The sequence below is a fragment of the Amaranthus tricolor genome, chromosome 2 (assembly GCF_026212465.1).
Source record: "Amaranthus tricolor cultivar Red isolate AtriRed21 chromosome 2, ASM2621246v1, whole genome shotgun sequence".
Lineage (NCBI taxonomy): Eukaryota > Viridiplantae > Streptophyta > Magnoliopsida > Caryophyllales > Amaranthaceae > Amaranthus > Amaranthus tricolor.
In genome coordinates, this window is record NC_080048.1 from 40,341,246 (window position 1) to 40,360,338 (window position 19,093).

At 34.9% G+C, this 19,093-nt stretch overlaps 3 protein-coding genes across 3 annotated transcripts; 2 read left to right on the top strand and 1 right to left on the bottom strand.

Moving 5' to 3' along the window:
- Positions 1–876: 876 nt before the first annotated feature.
- Positions 877–6,208, top strand: LOC130805813 (uncharacterized). The gene is made up of 4 exons (XM_057670598.1): positions 877–894; positions 1,475–1,651; positions 4,635–5,037; positions 5,924–6,208. Exons 1-4 carry the CDS (start codon positions 877–879, stop codon positions 5,944–5,946), a joined length of 621 nt encoding a protein of 206 aa, XP_057526581.1. The 3' UTR covers positions 5,947–6,208.
- A 1,611-nt stretch (positions 6,209–7,819) lies between these two features.
- On the bottom strand, positions 7,820–8,392 carry LOC130805814 (uncharacterized). Its single transcript, XM_057670599.1, has one exon. It carries the CDS (start codon positions 8,390–8,392, stop codon positions 7,820–7,822), a length of 573 nt encoding a protein of 190 aa, XP_057526582.1.
- Positions 8,393–10,271: 1,879 nt separating this feature from the next.
- Positions 10,272–18,748, top strand: LOC130806083 (fimbrin-5). The gene is made up of 15 exons (XM_057671006.1): positions 10,272–10,587; positions 11,483–11,620; positions 12,022–12,192; positions 12,282–12,520; positions 12,786–12,957; positions 13,074–13,112; positions 13,223–13,291; positions 13,386–13,502; positions 14,247–14,458; positions 16,113–16,274; positions 16,353–16,552; positions 16,990–17,147; positions 17,428–17,524; positions 17,677–17,768; positions 18,290–18,748. Exons 2-15 carry the CDS (start codon positions 11,534–11,536, stop codon positions 18,431–18,433), a joined length of 1,959 nt encoding a protein of 652 aa, XP_057526989.1. The 5' UTR covers positions 10,272–10,587; positions 11,483–11,533; the 3' UTR covers positions 18,434–18,748.
- The last annotated feature ends 345 nt before the right edge of the window (positions 18,749–19,093 follow it).

Consider the following 19,093-nt stretch of genomic DNA (forward strand, 5'->3'; position numbering starts at 1 on the left):
TATTTATTCTATCGAGGACTTAGCTTCAATGATTTTACTTGATGACTATATTGTACTTATGTTTTTTTTATCGTATTTAAGTAAACCTTATTTTATATTTTCTCAGTTGTAAGATATATTTTTACTTATGTTTGAACATTTTTTTTATTTCAAATGGTTTTTAGCAGTTCGGCGTTTTACACTTCCGCATTATTTATCTTAAGTATAATTATTAATGTTAATTATGTAACGAGAGTGCCGCTCCTGCTACACGTGGTATCAGAGCTAAAGTTACTCGAATCTTGGAATTTTAGTTCCATGTGAAAGGCTCGATAGCTGACTAAATATATATATATATATATATATATATATATATATATATATATATATATATATATATATATATATATATATATATATATATATATATATATATATATATATATATATATATATATATATATATATATATATATATATATATATATATATATAAATTAAAAAAAAAAAAAGAAGAAGAAGAAAAGAAAAGAATTTCAAATTATTTTCAAAACAAGTGTTCCTAAAAATTCTATTTGTTTTCTATGTGCTTATGTGACTATGTGTAAAATTACGTGCCAGATTAATTAAGTTAATGTGAAAGTCAATCACATGTTTAAAATTTTTTTTTAGGTAAGAAATGGCGTAACTTCATCTGATCACGAAGCTAGAGTTCGAGAGCTAGAAGCACAACTAGCTCGGATGGAAAGGACAAATGAGCGACTGATCACCCTCATGGAGAATCAGGCTAAAGAGGCCAATGACGACGGGAAATACTTTAAGAATATAGCATATCATCGTCCGCCGCAATACGACGGAGAAGCTGATCCGGTTCGCTTCGAGAATTGGCTCGCAGAGATGGAGAAACTTTTAGAGGTCATTAATTGTCCAGCGCACCTAAAAGTAAAGCTGGCTTCCTTCTACCTATCTGGTCCAGCAGAGTTATGTCAAGGCCACTATGACTGATACCTTTTGGGATGACTTTCTTATGACTCTTCGTCAACAATTCTATCCGCCATCACTCCAACGGAAAAAGGAGAATGAGTTCTTACATCTTCGTCAGGGTCTTATGACCGTGATTGAGTACAGTTGTAAGTTCAATGAGCTGTCTCGATTTGCTTCTGACATTGTAAGCAAAGAAAGTGTTCGTGCATCCCGCTTCTTCGAGGGTCTTAATCTTAAGATCCAAAAGGGGATTGGGAAGTATTCTGACTTCCGAGATCTCTACGATCGAGCGCTTGAGTATGAGAGGATCCTTGACAAGGAGGACAACACCAACAAAAGAAAATTTGGTGGAGGCAACAACAACAGGAATAAGAGGCTAACCAATTGGGATCGCAAGCCGTTCCAACCAACAACTTCAACAAGAGTCACAGTTTGGAAGTGTCGCTTATGTGGTAAGGATCACCGAGGTCGTTCATGCACTGGGAAGATCATCTGCTTCAAATGCAAAAAGGAGGGTCATGTTTCCACTAACTGCCGAGAAGGGATCCAGTTGGGAGCTAGTAGTACTGGTAATTATGGAGCTCCTAGTTTTTCAGGAAATATTCAGAGTATTGCAGCTAGGAGGACTGCCGGTTTGCACGCTATTAGCAACCATGTAGACAATCTTCATCAGGCGTTTGAGGGTAAGGTCATTTCTGGTCACTTTGTCGTAGGAGACTCTTTGGCTCATATTCTTTTTGATTCAGGAGCTGACCGATCTTTTATCTCTTCTTCTTTCCTTCATAAATCCTCTATCTCTCTTGAACCTCAAAAATTTAATCTCCAAATTCTATTACCTGACGGTTCACCATTCCTATGTGACCGTATCTTTCCTAATTTCCCTCTTAAGATTTTGGGACAACCATCTACCTGCCGATTTAATAGTGTTTGAGTTGGGTACATATGATATTATTTTGGGGATGGACTGGTTGGGACGTCATCATGCGGAGATTTTGTGTAAAGAGAAGATCGTTCGGGTTAAGGCTCCAGGTGGAGAATGTTTGATTAGGAAGAATTTTGTGTTTCCCATTCAGACCATTTCTGCAGTTCAAGCCATTGAGATGATTAAACATAGAGATAAGGGATATTTGTGTTTTATTACTAGTAGTGAGGAGAAAATCAAGTTAAGTCTTGAGGAAACCCCAATTGTTTGTGATTACCCTGATGTTTTCCCTGAGGATCTACCTGGTTTACCTCCAAGGAGAGAGGTTGACTTTCATATAGATCTAATTCCTGATGCTACCCCTATCTCTAGGACTCCGTACCGTTTTGCTCCAGCTGAGTTAGCCGAATTGAAAAAGCAATTAGATGAGTTATTGGAGAAAGGTTTTATCCGACCTAGTGTGTCACCCTGGGGAGCCCCTGTTCTGTTTGTGAAGAAGAAGGATGGAACGATGAGATTGTGTATTGATTATAGGGAGATTAATAAGATCACCATTAAGAACCGTTACCCTTTGCCCAGGATAGATGATTTGTTTGATCAGCTAAGAGGCGCTCAGGTGTTCTCGAAGATTGATTTAAGGTCTGGATATCATCAATTGAGGATAGCCAAGGAGGATGTTTCTAAAACAGCATTTCGGACCCGATATGGACATTATGAGTTTTTGGTGATGCCATTTGGGTTAACAAATGCACCTGCAGCATTTATGGATTTGATGCAGAGGTATCTTCGTCCTTATTTGGATAAATTTGTGGTTGTTTTTATCGATGATATTTTGGTATATTCAAGGAGTAGGGAAGAACATGAAAAACACTTGAGAATGATTCTAGAGCTTTTGAGAAAAGAGAAATTGTATGGGAAGTTTAGTAAGTGTGAGTTTTGGCTTGAGGAAATTTCTTTTCTAGGTCATATGGTGTCTAAGGGTGGAATTTCTGTAGATCCTGAGAAGATTAAAGCAATAACGGACTGGCCGATTCCTAGAAATGTGACTGAAGTTCGGAGCTTTTTAGGATTAGCTGGGTACTATAGGAAATATGTTGAAAACTTTTCTAAGGTTGCTCGTCCCATGTTTAAGCTGTTGAAGAAAGGGATACGATTTCAGTGGAATGAGAGGCACACAATTGCTTTCGAGGAATTAAAGAAAAGACTTACTACCGCCCCTGTTTTAGCAATGCCTGATTGTAGCAAGCCATTCGAGGTCTATTGTGATGCTTCATTCGAAGGTTTAGGTTGTGTACTTATGCAAGAAGGAAAGGTCATAGCTTATGCATCGAGGCAGTTAAGGCCACATGAGGTGAATTACCCCGTGCATGACATTGAACTTGCTGCAGTGATCTTTGCTTTGAAGTTGTGGAGACATTATTTGTATGGGTTACCGTGTAAGATCTACACTGATCATCAAAATTTGAGGTATGTCTTCAACCAAAAAGAATTGAACATGCGCCAAAGGCGGTGGCTTGAGGTTATTAAGGATTATGATCTTGAAATTGTGTACCACCCTGGAAAAGCGAATAAGGTAGCTGATGCCTTAAGTAGGAGACCGAGAGTGTCTGTGAATGCCATTATGTATGTACCATGGGAGTTGTATCGTGAGATGCAGAGTTTGAGATTAGAGATTTGTAGTCGACACGAGGTTGGTCAGTATTTGGGAGCAATGACTATACAACCCACTTTGTTTGATCGTATAATTGAGGCACAACTTGAGGATCCAGAGATTGTTGAGTTGATCCATAGAGTTGAGAAAAATGAGACTGATGCTTTTGAGTTAGGAGAAAGAGGAGAGTTGAGGATGAACGGTAGATTGTGTGTTCCAAATCAATTTGAATTGAAGAATGAGATTCTGAAGGAAGGTCATCAAAGTTTATTTCATTTGCATCCAGGTCGAGATAAGATGATTGAGGAGATAAGAGAGATATTTTGGTGGAAAGGTCTAAGGAAAGATGTCTCTAATTTTGTGTCTAAGTGCCTAGTCTGCCAGAGGGTAAAGTTCGAGAGACAAAAGAGTTCAGGGTTGCTTCAACCGTTGCCTGTCCCAGATTGGAAGTGGGACTCGATTTCTATGGACTTTGTGGTAGGGCTGCCAAGGACCCAACGAGGGAATGATGTTATTTGGGTCATTGTTGATAGATTGACCAAGGTCGCTAGATTTGTGCCAATGAAGAATACTTGGGGGGCCAAGCAATTAGCAGATACCTATGTCCGAGAGATTGTCAGACTTCATGGTGTTCCGAGGACTATTGTTTCGGATAGGGATCCGAAGTTTTTATCGAGGTTTTGGGAAAAGTTGCAGGAAGCTTTTGGGAGTAAGTTGTGCTTGAGTACTGCTTTTCATCCTGCGACTGATGGTCAGACTGAGAGAACTATTCAGACTTTAGAGGATCTTTTGAGATGTTGTGTGTTGGACTTTAAGGGTTCTTGGGAAGATAAATTGCCGATGGTGGAGTTCGCCTACAACAACAGTTTCCAATCTAGTATTAGGATGGCACCGTATGAAGCTCTTTATGGAAGGAAGTGTCGAGTACCTTTGTGTTGGGATTTGATGGATAGGACCATTCCCGAAGGTCCAGATGTGATTCAGGAATCCATTGATGCGTTGAAGATTGTTCAACAGAACATGAGAGCAGCACAGAGCCGACAAAAGAGTTATGCTGATAATCGTCGAAAGATGTTGCAATTTGAGGTGGGCGACAAGGTTTTCCTAAAGGTTTCACCTACAAGAGGTGTCCAGCGTTTTGGAGTTCGAGGAAAGTTGAGTCCAAAATTTATTGGACCTTTTGAGATCCTAAGGAGAGTCGGGGAAGTTTCTTATGAGTTGGCTTTACCTCCAAGTTTAGCAAAAGTTCATAATGTGTTCCATGTTTCACAGTTGAGGAAGTATGTTCACGATCCGTCTCATGTTCTAGCTCACGAGCCACTTTTGATTGAGGAGTCTTTGGTGTATGAGGAACGACCAATCAGGATCTTAGATACCCGAGTAAAAGAGTTGAGAAATTCGAGGATTCCATTGGTCAAGGTTTTGTGGTCAAACCACGGGGTTGAAGAGGCGACTTGGGAAAAAGAGATCGACATGAGAGAGCGTTATCCTAACCTTTTTGGTAAGTCCTAGTTTCGGGACGAAACTATCTAAAGGGGGAAAGAGTTGTAACAGGCTCAAATTTCTTAATCTTAATCTTCCGATTAATTATTCCGAAATTTCTTTTCGAATTCCTAATCCTTTGGTTATCTAATTCAAATCACCTTTAATTCCTAAACCTTATTCCGATTTTTGTAATTTCTTCCAAATATTAAACTTAAAAATATATATATATTCTTAAATTTCTTTATAATCACTAAAATATTATTTTATTATTTTATACTACGAAAAGTAAAATTTTAATATTATATTTACGGTTTTATTAAAACGTTACGTTTAAATTTCGTTTTCTTAAACTAACTTTACTACTTATCATTTAAACTTTACAACTTTGATTTAATTATTTTATACCTAAAAATTAACTATATTTTTCTTATTAACTTTAAGTATAGTTTTAACTAAAATTTTCTAAGTAAACTATCATATTTTCATAATCAAACCTTAATCATACTTTCCCATTAATCTAAAACATTTCACTAGCATAAACTAGAACAAAAATTTGATGAATCAAAATCCTTTCTACATCAATCCATAATGTTCATCACTTACACAAGCTATCACCATTTCCTTACACAAGTTATCCTTCTTCTACACTCCAAATTCTTACACATCCACTTACACACTCCAACTCTTACACATTCACTTACACACTCTAAATCACTTACACAAGTTAACCTTCTTTTTCATACAATCTTATGAACTAAAAAGTTGCCCAAAACCCATTATAAATACCCCTCCTTAGCCATGAGATCACTTGCACCCCCATCATCAAATCTTTCTACCATTCTTTCTTATATCTTCACTTCATTAACATCTTACTAACTTTATACCCTTTTTATTTGTTGAAGAATCAAATGAAGATGGAGCTTGATCTTATCACTTCTTAAGCCAATAATCATCAACTTTTGAAAAGTCAAGTATTATCTTTTGGAGCTTGGATATCATTTTCTTTTGGGTAATTGAAGATCTACTTCTTTGAAGCTTGGAACCTTGAAGACTTTCTCTTTTGGAGCTTATTTCCTTAAGTTCTTATTATCCTATTATTATTCTCTTACTTGGTTTAGCACCACCTTCGGAGGAAAATGGTACACATTTTCTTAACTCTCTCGTTATGTGATATTTATTTATGGTTACTCGATAATATTAAAGCATGATCAACATGATCTTATTTTAGTCATTTAAACTTTATATGGTAATATTAAAGTCATATCCAGTTTAGTGATATTTTTGTCAAAACAATAATACTTTTGGGACACTCGAAAAAAGAGTCATATATATGGAAATTTTTGATTAATATGATAATATAAATATATATGAATTTTACTAGTTAAATAAACTTATGTGTTTAAAATGATTCCATATCATCTTGGTGTTTTGATAAATTTTTAATCGATTTATTGGTAAAATAGTCAAACAAATTTGTTAAAATGCTTAGCATTGTTTTTCTCTAAAACTCATTTCATATAGATTTTGGACCCTTAATAATTTGTCGGATTATGTTATTTTTATAGTGATGATAGATCCGTTTTACTATTTTACTAGTTATTTGATAAAATATGTTATTAAGTACTTAGAAATATTACCCTTGACTGTTATGATTATTTATGACACAATAATGACTTAGTTTAGCCTCAGGAATCTTAGTATAGCTACGAAAATTTGTTATTTAATTAATATTAATTTATTAGATAGTAGTAATTTGTTTCTATTAAAAGGGTAGAATTGTCAAAAATTTGACTAGTGGAAGTTTGACTTATAAGAATGTAAACTATTTCGGTTTAGAGTCTTGTTTGATATTGCATGATATTGATTGTATGACTCTGATAGTAAGGTAACGTCGAACCATGGACCGGCATGTAAAATCTCGGCGTCCGTGTTAGCCGGCACGTAAAATGCGGTGTAAGACAGGGGGTCCGAGAAAAACCCATCCTGTGAAGTCTCGAGCATAACAGTATTGAGAGGAGTGACGACTCCCACCACAGTTAGGAATTAGGACTACGGTCCTCACCTAACCAGACCCTTACATATATCAGTTGTCATTATTGTTGTGATCTTGTGATGTGCTATGATGGTAAAGCTATGAGGCTTAATTGAAATTGATTAAATAAGCATTAAGGTTACCAAGTATTTAGTAGCAGTAATGAACTTCTGCAAGTATTGAGAATGTAACTTAATGGCTTAGTAAAGGTCAATAATGAGTAATAACCTTCTATATTGTGCTTGATGATTATTTTGTAAGCATGATTTAACTATCGCATCATAAGCTTATTGAGAAAATTGTACTCGGCTTTATCGCTGACCGATTTAATCGGCTGTCATCCGTATTATGGATGACAGTATTTTGCAGGAAAAAAAAATTAGCTCAGGTTTCGATCCAGGCCGCAACTTTATTTATTCTATCGAGGACTTAGCTTCAATGATTTTACTTGATGACTATATTGTACTTATGTTTTTTTTATCGTATTTAAGTAAACCTTATTTTATATTTTCTCAGTTGTAAGATATATTTTTACTTATGTTTGAACATTTTTTTTATTTCAAATGGTTTTTAGCAGTTCGGCGTTTTACACTTCCGCATTATTTATCTTAAGTATAATTATTAATGTTAATTATGTAACGAGAGTGCCGCTCCTGCTACAGGCTTGGTCTTCAATTCCCCCCTCTTTTTGTTCTTTGAGCTCCTTTTGGCGGGCTCTTATGTAATAAAAGGCCACATCCCTATCTTTCCATCAAAAAACACATCACTATTTGTTAAAAAAATTTGGATTTGCAACAGCACACATGAACATTATTTGTGGGATGAATCTTTTGGGCTGACATTTCCTATGTGGTTCAACTTCACCCGGTGCTAGGTAGTAAGTTTGTGATTCTCGGGTTAGATAGAAATGCTTTTCATCAATATGAATAATGTTAGTATGCAGCTTAAACTTGAAAGAATCATTCTGTTCATCGTATTGCAACTTAGATAATGCAAAACCTAACCTGTGTAGTTTGTTGTTATCATTAAGTGTGGGTTTGATTGCGTTTGTGTGCTTTCTAATTACTTTGTCTTTCTTCCACCCACAAACCATTGACTGTGATACCTCCATTTGCTTTGCAACTGAATGTTGAGTGTCTTTTAGCTCAAATTTGATGGACTTAAACTTCTCCTCATCAAATTGAATTTTTTTGGGTGCTTGTCTCCCAACCCTCTTGTTGTTGAGGTTGATAGTTGTGTTGTTGTTTTTCCTTTGCTTTTGAACTTCTTTCCATAATCTCGTGATTGTTTTCCTACACACTTCATACTCTCTTGCAAGTTCATTAATTGTACCTTGCATCGGTTTTCCCTTTTTGTTTAATTTGCTCAATAATTTTTGCATTATTTGAGTTTTTGTTGGGTGGAAAGATTCTTGGTTGGAGCCATTTTTGTTTAATTTGGAAGTGTAATTAATGTGATAGATGACTTTGGTATTTAAGGCACTTGGTTTCTGATTTTTGTTTTCATTAATGGTGCCAATAATGGATGGATTTTGGTTTCTGATTTGTGTTTCGTGCACTTTCATGTTTGGATCAGTTGTGTACTTCTGTTTATTGTTTGGTTTCTAATTTCATGTTTGACGCCTATAGTGTATTTGTGGTTTCTGATGTTTTTTTTAGACATAGATTTTTGATTTTTTGAATGAAAATGGGATAGTACAGTGATGATTTTTTTTACAAAATGAAATTTTTGTTGTTTACAATTCCGTGGCAATTTATGAAAATATTAATGCATCGATTTTTTTGGTAATGTGAAAAACCTGAAGTCGATCATCGAAAAAAAATCCGCACCTACATGATCAACAAAGATGTGAACTGCACCGAAGCTGTTGAAGAATTGAAAAGGCTATCTGAGATTCCATAGTTGAACTATGTAATTTTCTTTATTATTCGGACTAAGTATGTAATGTATTTGTAGGACGTATGTATTTTGATTATTAACCCGAACTATGTAATTTTCGGTTATTGAAAAAAAATTAACGGCTTTTGAAGGTGAAAAATATTCACCATTTTTAAATGCACACAAGTATTTTTAAATTTGGAGGGAATCATTAATTTCTTAACAATTCATTAAAAACCCATAACATCACTCTCTCTCCTACCCTTAGGGTCCTATTTTGACCTATCTTAAAATCCGTAAAAAGTCAAATGGGACAATTGGGCTGAATATGAGGGAGTATTAATGTTGTATATTCTTATTAAAAACTAGTTTGATGAAAGAATTAAGGATATTAATTTTTTCTTATGACATCGTATGATTTCAATAAAATTAAATATAGAATTAAATTTGTAAGAAACTACGATTGTAACAACGTAATAGAGTGGATGTAAAGTAGATTTTAGGTGGGTATAAACATGATGGGTAAACCTAATTGACCATAGTTAGTGGGGATGAGTTTAAATGCATAATCAGGTGCGTCAGTCGTAGGTGTGATAATCACCCGCCATGGGTGCCGGGTAGGTGTTGGGTATGAGAATTTCAGGTGTGTGTAGGTGTGTTCGTGTGGGAGACGTATTACACCCGCCCACCCATTTTGTCATCCCTAAATTACTATTATTATTAGTTTTAAACTCTCTCTAGTTCATATGTGTCTCATTTGGTTATTATCAATTTTCATCTATCAACTTTAATTTGTATTATTATTGTAAACTAAAAGATAGTCAAATGAAATTTTATTTGATTCGTCTCAATATAAAATTTATTAATAATATCTTTTTATATTTTTTATTATACACAATTAGAATATTTTTTATTATACACAATTAGAGAAATTAAATCATGGCTTATCTAACCTATGCCATAAGGACATATATTATAGAAAAAATTATCAAAAATAATTCAACATTTTAGTCATCCCTTATGAATAATCTCACATGTGAATTATTATCTATTAGTCTTGCATTTGCTATGTATTTGCTTTCTTTATATCTGGTGATCCGAACAACCACAACTCATCCCTCTCCTCCTACATCAGGTATGCTAAACATCATGTATGCTAAGAGCAAATATATATCAAAGATAAAATAATTAGAATATAATCAATAGATAAAATTATTCATAACGAAATGGGCAAAATATTAAATTATTTTCGACAATTTTACGATTGAGGCATTAATGAGACAAAATTGTATAGGCAAAGTTTGTCAAACATATAAACACGTCTAGGAGAACTTAGAGCCGTCCACCACAGCGCACGTCCACATCCCACCACCAATCCACCGTCCACTTCCATACATGTCGGATATTAGAATTTAAAATTACTACTCTTTAATTGTTTGTCAAATTTAGGAGAAATTTCGCATTTTTCTGACCAAATGAACTTGTAAGCAACGGACACTAATTACATGAAGTATTGAAAATAACCCATATAAAATATATTATTTTTATTGTTGTCATACAAGAAATGGTGAACTTTTATGCATTTAAGTTATAGGCTTTACGATTTTATCTCTCATTTTTTCTCTTTCTTCCATTTCAAGCATACATTCCAACAAGGTTTGATCTTTTCTTCTCTTAATCTTCATTGGGTTGTTCTTTGTTTTTCTTGTTGATGATTCCTTAGATTGTTTTGATGGGTATTTGTTGCATATGGGTATTTTCTAATTAACTTTGCTATTTATTTTTTAGGGATTTGCATTTGATTGTTTGTTGCTTTTATTGTTAATTTGTTGATGATTATGGTTTAAATGCACTTTTAATGATTGTGGGTTGAATGCAAATTTGATGATAGGATTGAAGATTGAATCAATAGAGGAAGGAATACCAAGAAATATAAGAATTCTTTTGTCATAAAACAACATTTTTTTTTATTTCCATTGAAGAAATGTGGAAGTTATAAGCATTAAAGTTATAAGCTTTATAGTTTTTCAAGCATAAATTTTAAGGTTTGATCTTGTTTCTTCATTTGGGTCGTTGTTTGTTTTTATTGTTGATGATTCCTTGGATGATGAGTATTTGCTTATTAACTTTTTCAAGCATTAATGCACTTTTAATGGTTGTGGGTTGAATGCAAATTTGATGATAGGATTGAAGATTGAATCAATAGAGGAAGGAATACCTAGAAATATAAGAATTCTTTTGTCACAAAACAACATTTTTTTTAATTTTCATTGAAGAAATGTTGAAGTTATAAGCATTAAAGTTATATGCTTTATGGTTATTTAAGCATAAAGTTTTGAGGTTTGATCTTATTTTCTTCATTTGGGTTGTTGTTTTGTTTTTATTCTTGATGATTCTTTGGGTTGTTTTGATGGTATATGCTAATCAACTTTGCCATCAATTTCTTTGGCATTTGCATTTGGATGTTTGTTACAGTTATTGTTGAATAGTTGATGATTATGAGTTAAATGCACTTTCGATGATTATGGGTTGATTGCAAATTTGATGATAGGATTGAAGATTGAATAATTAGAGGAAGGAATACCCATCCACATTTATCAAGATGTCGGGTTATGAGGGTGTGCTTGTTTCTGATACTCAATTGCAAAGTCAATTCACCCAAGTGGAGCTTCGTGGCCTCAAATCTAAGGTTTTGGACATTAATCATCTAATATGGAATCATTTAAGGATGATGTTTTTACTTCTAATTGTTGTTTACATTGTTGTTTTTGGGTGCTTTAGCAAATGGTTGTTGGTTGTTGGCTGTTGGCTTGTTTGGTTTGTTTAATCAGCAGAACAAGTCAAGTGTTTATAAAGATGTTTGATAAAACTATGTATCAAATCTTGGTGGGCGAAAAAGCCAAAAGCCAATGTGATTTTGGCTTAAAAGTCATTTGCTGAACAAGTTTATTTTAAACTATTTGACCGACCAACAAGCTAAGAGCCAAGAGCCTATCAAAAGTCATCTAATAGAGCCTTGTGCGAGAATTTATGAATCAATCAGTTAGAATATGATAGATTGCTTACAATTCTTATTGTGGGGTTTTGCAGTATTCTGCATTACAATCTCGTTCTGGTCATGTTACAGTATCCGATTTGCCGCCAGTTTTCGCTAAACTTAAGGGAATCAATGGAATTTATCCGGAAAGTGAAGTTAGAGCTGTATTGGAGGATTCATATCCCGATATGACTCACGAGATCGATTTCGAATCGTTTTTAAGGGTGAGTTTTGTAAGCAATTATGTTATAAATTGCAATGTCGAAAATATGTATGAAGCTAAACCTGTTCAAGCTCTTATCGCATTGGGCAGGAATATCTTGGCTTTCAAGGTCGAGCCAGCGGGAAAGGTACAGGTTATAAACGAGCTACTTCAATTCTAAGACAATCTACAACTACCCATTTTCATGTCATTAGCGAATCGGAGAAGGAATCTTATGTTACTCATATTAACCATCATCTGGCGGAGGATCCTTTCATGCAAAAATTTCTACCCATTGACCCGAAAACAAATCAGCTATTTGATCTTGTAAAAGACGGAGTTCTTTTGTGGTATTGTACTTGTGACTCCTAGATGCTTCTATTTAAGTTTGTAGTTCATAGTTGATTTGTGCGTTTTGAACACTGTAACATGATTCGCTAACTGATTCGCTTTTTGAATTCGCGATTCGCTCAAATTTGTCTAAAAACAGTCCAAAACCAACCATATCTCACTTTTTTCGATTCGCAATCTGTGAAGAGATTAGTGAATCATGTGACACCGTGAATATTTTCCTATAATGTCTTTGAAAGCGTTGAACTTTATGTTTTTCCACAGTAAGTTGATTAATCTTGCTGTGCCGGGAACGATAGATGAAAGAGCTATTAACACCAAAAAAACTCAAAATCCCTGGGAGAGAAATGAGAATCATACACTTTGTCTTAACTCTGCAAAGGCTATCGGCTGCACAGTCGTTAACATTGGCACACAAGACTTGGTTGAGGGACGGGTAAGTTATCACAAATTTGTTTCATAGCCGTATTCATTTTAAAGTTTTATTATTTTTTTTTGGAATTTTGTTTTATAATTTTAGTTATTGCTAATCTACTTAATGTCATTGTGTAGCCTCATCTTGTAATGGGATTGATTTCACAAATAATTAAGGTATTGAATCCTTCATCTCTTCAATGATTGTAAGCGGAAGTTTTCTCGCATATTAAGATTTTCTATTAATTGTCGTGCAATGCAATCCTCATATATATTATGTGAATCAGATTCAATTGTTATCCGACCTCAACTTGAAGAAGACACCTCAACTTGTGGAGTTAGTGGAGGATAATCAGGTTCGAACCGTCCTGTATTTGACATTGTATTCGGGACCAATTTTGCATGTGAAAGCTTGCCCATTTATTTTTGATGATGTAATATTTATCGCAGGATGTGGAGGAATTCATGAATTTGCCTCCAGATAAGGTCTTGTTGAAATGGATGAACTTCCAACTGAAGAAAGCGGGATATCAAAAGGAGGTGACGAACTTCTCCACCGATTTGAAGGTGAGCTCTTCAATGACCCTGAAATTAATAACAAGTTTTATGCAAGCTAAAAGCAAAATATTTGTTGATTTTGTTCTGTCCATATTTAAGGGAAAGGCTTTCATTATAAAGGGAACTTTGCTAGTTTTAATTACGGAAGAGACTATTGCTTCCTTCAAATTAACTTGAATTACTCGAGTTTGGAAAACGAATTAGGAGCCGCCATGATTGTTTCAAAAATCTTAACAATTTGTGGATCTAGCGTGCACTATGTGTTATCTTTTAAGCTTCCTAACCTGTTCTTCATGAACTATCAAATGGATTGACAGGTCTTGTATGAGACCGTCTCACCGTCTCACCATGAGACGAGTCCATATAAACTGTCCATTTAATTTTTCTTTTTTAAAAAAAGTTGATTAAGTAAATGAAAAACTGTTTATTTTAGTTATTTAAAAAAAACTAAATAGTGGGCCAACCATATTAAGTCGTCTCACGATGAGACGATCTTAATAAAGAACTTGTCCAAATGGAGAGGAGTTGTCCTTTATTTCAAGTGAGCTTATCTCGGAATTGAGGCATTGTTTCTGATTCCATGATCACCGTTTAGTTGAATTAACTGAAAAACTTTTACGGGCTTAAGCTTAAATAGATTAAGCTATTAGCCACTTTACAAGACCGAAGAAAAGAGTGTTGAACACCCAATTTCTTATGAGATTCTGCTATTTATAGAACATTAATCAGTGAAATGATGTGTTGTATATCCAGGATGGTGAAGCTTATGCGCATTTACTTAATGTTCTTGCTCCTGAACATAGTACGACCACTACTTTGGAAACTAAAGATCCTACACAAAGAGCAAAATTGATTGTGGAGCAAGCAGAAAAGTTGGATTGCCAGAAATATATTAGTCCAAAGGATATTGTCGAGGGGTCAACGAATTTGAATCTTACTTTTGTTGCTCAGATTTTTCAACACAGGTAATTCTTTGTGCCAATATTTCTACTCTTTGAATATCTCAGTTTAGAGCTGAAAATGTATCCATTTTGTCCTATTTAAGGAGATTTACTTGGTCGTGTTAGTAATGAATATATAAAGGTTGTTTCCAATTGATCCTTGATAGCAAACATCAACAACTTCACGTAGCAAAAAGTGCACATTAATTTACGAGTCATGTTGATATAGTCATTGATTTTGCAAATACTATATACTCATTACTTATGGAGATTTAAGTCAACAACAAGAGAATGACCATTGACATTCTTAAAATCTTCGCATGGATTATCTCCAAGTAATGCACCCCCTCTTACGCATTTTCTTGTCGTGCCGCCTCTGATAAAGTGTTACCCTTAACCCTTTGTTTCTCTTCTCGAATCTCTTCAAGATAAATATTACTCCCACTTGTCTTCTTGGAAATAAATTCATTTTCCAAAAAGACACCATCTCGAGAAACAAACACTTGGTTCTCACTTTGGTTGTAAAAGTAATACCACTTTGTCTCTTTTGGAGACCAAAAAAGACACTTATCGGATTTGGGTGAAAGCTTATCAGGTTCTATAAATTTTTTTACATATACTTCACAACCCCATTCAGCGGCAGTGTTTCCAATGGAGTCCTTTGCTGGAGGATTCCACAATTCATCAAATGATATATATACTCTTGGGATAAGTATTTGCCACCACGATTTGATCCTTATGAAGTTTTTTTAATGCGCTTTGAGCTCCTGTGATCTAATCGATAATGCCCATTGGTAAGTGGGATTACAATCATTTAACTTTTGCCTCTTTTTATCTATGTTATAGATGTGTGTTTCCAAATCCAAAACAGACAAATCGTTTGAAAGTTTGGCAGACATATAGAAAGTGTGCCTACCAACTACCAAGACATACTAAGGGGCTCTTTAAGCCATAGTGTAAAAACAAAGCCGCATTGTAAAGGTTTTCAATACAAACGAACCGATATTTTGCGTGGTAAAGGAGTAAAAAACCGCATTTTTGGATTCTATCAAGAGATATCTTATGATTTGGCTGATATTTAGGCGTTACGATAATTGCATCACTCCTGTTACCGCATCACCTTTTCGTTACCGCAATTTCGACCATTACCGCATTTTTACACTATGCTTTGAGCTTATTATGTGGCCTTCTTGGGTCCATTTTTAGTTATATAGGACATATGGTGACTCTGACCATTCCTTCATCATATTTTCATTTTTTCAAAAAAAAAATTTCGAAACACCCCAACGTGACTTATAGCCTTTGAAATGGGATACTCAAAACCAAATTTGGACCTCGTCTAGAATCCTTCAGACTTTTCCCACACTCTTTATAGGTGCTATTGGGATGTTTGGGACCTTCTTACTCTAGCCAAATTGCTCACATACACAATAAGATGTGTCGTGGTGCCATTTATAGTTTTCTAGGGCACGTGGTGACCCAATGAGGATACCTATATTGCATTCTTACATAGCCATAAAAAAATTTTAAAACACTCCGAAAGCATGAATTTTATGAAATTGGGTAGATCTATCTCGGGCCCCGGTTCATATTCTCCCACACTTATCATATAGTTGCTTTAATATGCTTTTGCTACTTATGGACTGATTATTTAAGAGACTGTTTCTTGGTTGTGCAGAAATGGTCTGACTGCAGAGGTTGATACTGAGAAGATATCGCTCACCCATGTTCTAGACGATGACTTGGAAACTTCGAGGGAAGAGAGATGCTTCCGACTTTGGATCAATAGTCTTGGAGTTGCAACGTATGTCAATAATTTGTTTGAGGACGTTAGACCAGGGTGAGCTTCTCGTCTTACTTCTCATATCTGGAAATGAGATGAAGTTTGGTCGAACTAAATTATGATCGACTTCTGCAGGTGGGTTCTTTTGGAAGTGCTGGATAAAGTTTCCCCAGGATCAGTTAATTGGAAGCATGCCAGTAAACCTCCTATCAAGATGCCGTTCAAAAAAGTCGAAAACTGCAATCAAGTCATCGATATTGGAAAAAGCATGAACTTCTCCCTTGTTAACGTTGCTGGAAATGACATCGTACAAGGAAACAAGAAGCTCATTATAGGTTAGCTTCCGTTTTCCATTCACTCAAAATTTCTTTTTTTTACTGGGTCGGCTGAGGGAAGGAGAGAGTTAGGGAGGGGGGAAGTGAGAATCGAACCCAAGACTGGAAAAGTGATATATGCTCCAATTGAGACATGACCCGATTCTCATTTTTCTTAGAACAATTAAAACCTAACGGGTTAGGGAGGGGGGAAGCGAGAATTGAACCCAAGACCTTACCTGGGAAAGTGATACATGTCCCAACTGTGATAAGACCCGATTCTCATTTTTCTTAGAACAATTGAAACATAACGAGTTAGGGAGGAGGGGAAGTGAGAATTGAACCCAAGACCTTGCCTGGAAAAGTGATACATGCTCCAACTGAGACAAGACGCGATTCTCATTTTCCTTAGAACAATTGAAACCCAACTAACCCAATACAAATATGGTGTTCCTCAGCATTCCTCTGGCAGTTGATGAGGTTTACAATAATCCAACTGCTAAAAAATTTGAGATCGTTCTCACAAGTAAGGGAGATAACAGATGCAGATATTCTTGATTGGGCAAACAAAAAGGTCAAGAGTTCGGGCAAATCTTCTCAAATCGATAGCTTCAAGGTACATCGCTACTCTTTTTTACGTAGACTTGATCAAATGACATTTTTCCACTTTTGAAACCATATCAGTGTCACATGATTTGCTAACTCCTTGCAAATTCCGAATCGATCAAGACGAATACTGATCAGTTTTGGTTTATATTGGGATATTTTGATCAAATCACAAATTCAAAAAGTGAATCAGTTAGCGAATTATGTTACACTGAACCAAATTAACCAGTGAGTTGCTTGAATATAGCTGCACAATCGATCTTTTCGCCTAAGTTTGAATTTTTTTTCAGGATAAAAGCTTATCCACCGGTATATTCTTCCTGGAACTTCTTAGTGCAGTGCAGCCAAGAGTCGTTGATTGGTCAGTTGTGACCAAAGGAGAAAATGGTATCGTCACTTGATTCCAATTACGCAACTAAATTCTTTACTTTCATGATCGTCTCGAAATATTTGGATCGTTTGAAAATATTTGTTCCGTTTGCATCTGATCCCATGCAAGTAGAACTGTTATGCTATTGAATAATCTTCTATGACTGCAGATGAGGATAAGAAGCTGAATGCATCTTACATAATCAGTGTCGCGAGAAAGCTCGGATGTTCTATATTCTTGTTGCCTGAGGATATCGTTGAGGTAAATGCTGGCATCCATAATCCTGTAACTCTTCTCCTTGCCGCAATTCAACCAAAAGGTGTTCAAAACAGACGCGATGACCCGATTTTCACCCGACCTTGTAACCGAACCCGATTTAACCCGACTTAAATATAGTCTTACAATTAGTAAAACCAATGCGGACACAATACCCGATTTTGAACCATCAAGAAACACCTGACCCAAAATCAACCCAATGACTCGAATGAACACCTCTAATTCAACCCATGGAATTAAAATGGGGTTGTTACATTACATAACGGCCACTTTGTAACAGATTTAAAGCTTACCATTATGCAAAACCCCATTACGTAACCTGTGATTATATTAGTCATTATAAGTTGTTATTCTAATATATTTGTCCTTGTAAAATAGATATTTTTAAGTCAACAATTCACATTTCGATGTCTGCATAACGAGTCGTAACACCACAAGGTGGTGTGTGTTACCTCAATTGCAACCTATGATTGAACCATAATTGCAAAGTACATGTTTTTTTACAGGTAAACAATAAGATGATTCTTACCTTAATTGCAAGCATTATGTACTGGAGTCTTCAGAAGAAACCAGATCAGCTGGCTATCCTACAAGAAACTGAAGAGGCTTCCTCTTCTGTTGAAGAAGCTGAGCCCCAAGAAGAGGGATGATATTGGAGCATAAGTTTTGGAGATTGAATTTTCTTTTTTTTTTTTTTTATAATATACATATTTTTTTCGGGCCTAGGAAAACCCGAAACAAAATCGCAAAACGAAAGACAGAAAAGGAAAAAAAAATCGAACGAAAGAAAAACAAATTTGTTTTGGAAATATGCAAATATACTTGTGATTCACATTGTTTGTAAACATATAGAAAAATAGTGTTGGTCATGTAAATTTACTTTCAGTTTTGGTGATAATATAAATATATTTATTCTTGCAAGAGATATTGTATTTATTATAAGCTAAAGAAGTTTTTGTGTAAGATACGTGGTGTATTTCATTAAATAAGTATTAATCTTGTATACTTTATAGCGTCAGTTGAGAATTCATGCATTGTAATACAACTTATCTATCTGAAAGTCTGATTAGTATAATCACTTTATTATACATTAAAACAATTTGGGAGAATTTGGTATAATTATCTTCATGAATATCTCCTAAAGGGTTATAAAAAATCTCATCAATCATTGTGAGATTATTAAATAAACTCAATAAGAGTTTGTGATTAAAATATTAATGAAATCCCTAAAGAATTTAAGGATAAGACAAAATATTTTATGATAGAATGTAAGATATTAAGGAAAAATAATAAATAATTTATCGAGAAGG

What these genes read in the sequence shown, in the direction of transcription:
- LOC130805813 (XM_057670598.1), top strand. An exon ending in ATCAGGCGTTTGAGGGTAAG is followed by an intron (nt 1,652 to 4,634) that starts GTCATTTCTGGT and finishes GTGGGCGACAAG; the next exon opens with GTTTTCCTAAAGGTTTCACC. An exon ending in GCGTTATCCTAACCTTTTTG is followed by an intron (nt 5,038 to 5,923) that starts GTAAGTCCTAGT and finishes TATTTGTTGAAG; the next exon opens with AATCAAATGAAGATGGAGCT.
- LOC130805814 (XM_057670599.1), bottom strand. Translation starts at nt 8,392, where the DNA reads ATGCAAGGTACAATTAATGAACTTGCAAGAGAGTATGAAGTGTGTAGG.
- LOC130806083 (XM_057671006.1), top strand. Translation starts at nt 11,534, where the DNA reads ATGTCGGGTTATGAGGGTGTGCTTGTTTCTGATACTCAATTGCAAAGT. An exon ending in AAAGACGGAGTTCTTTTGTG is followed by an intron (nt 12,521 to 12,785) that starts GTATTGTACTTG and finishes GTTTTTCCACAG; the next exon opens with TAAGTTGATTAATCTTGCTG. An exon ending in TGCCTGAGGATATCGTTGAG is followed by an intron (nt 17,769 to 18,289) that starts GTAAATGCTGGC and finishes GTTTTTTTACAG; the next exon opens with GTAAACAATAAGATGATTCT.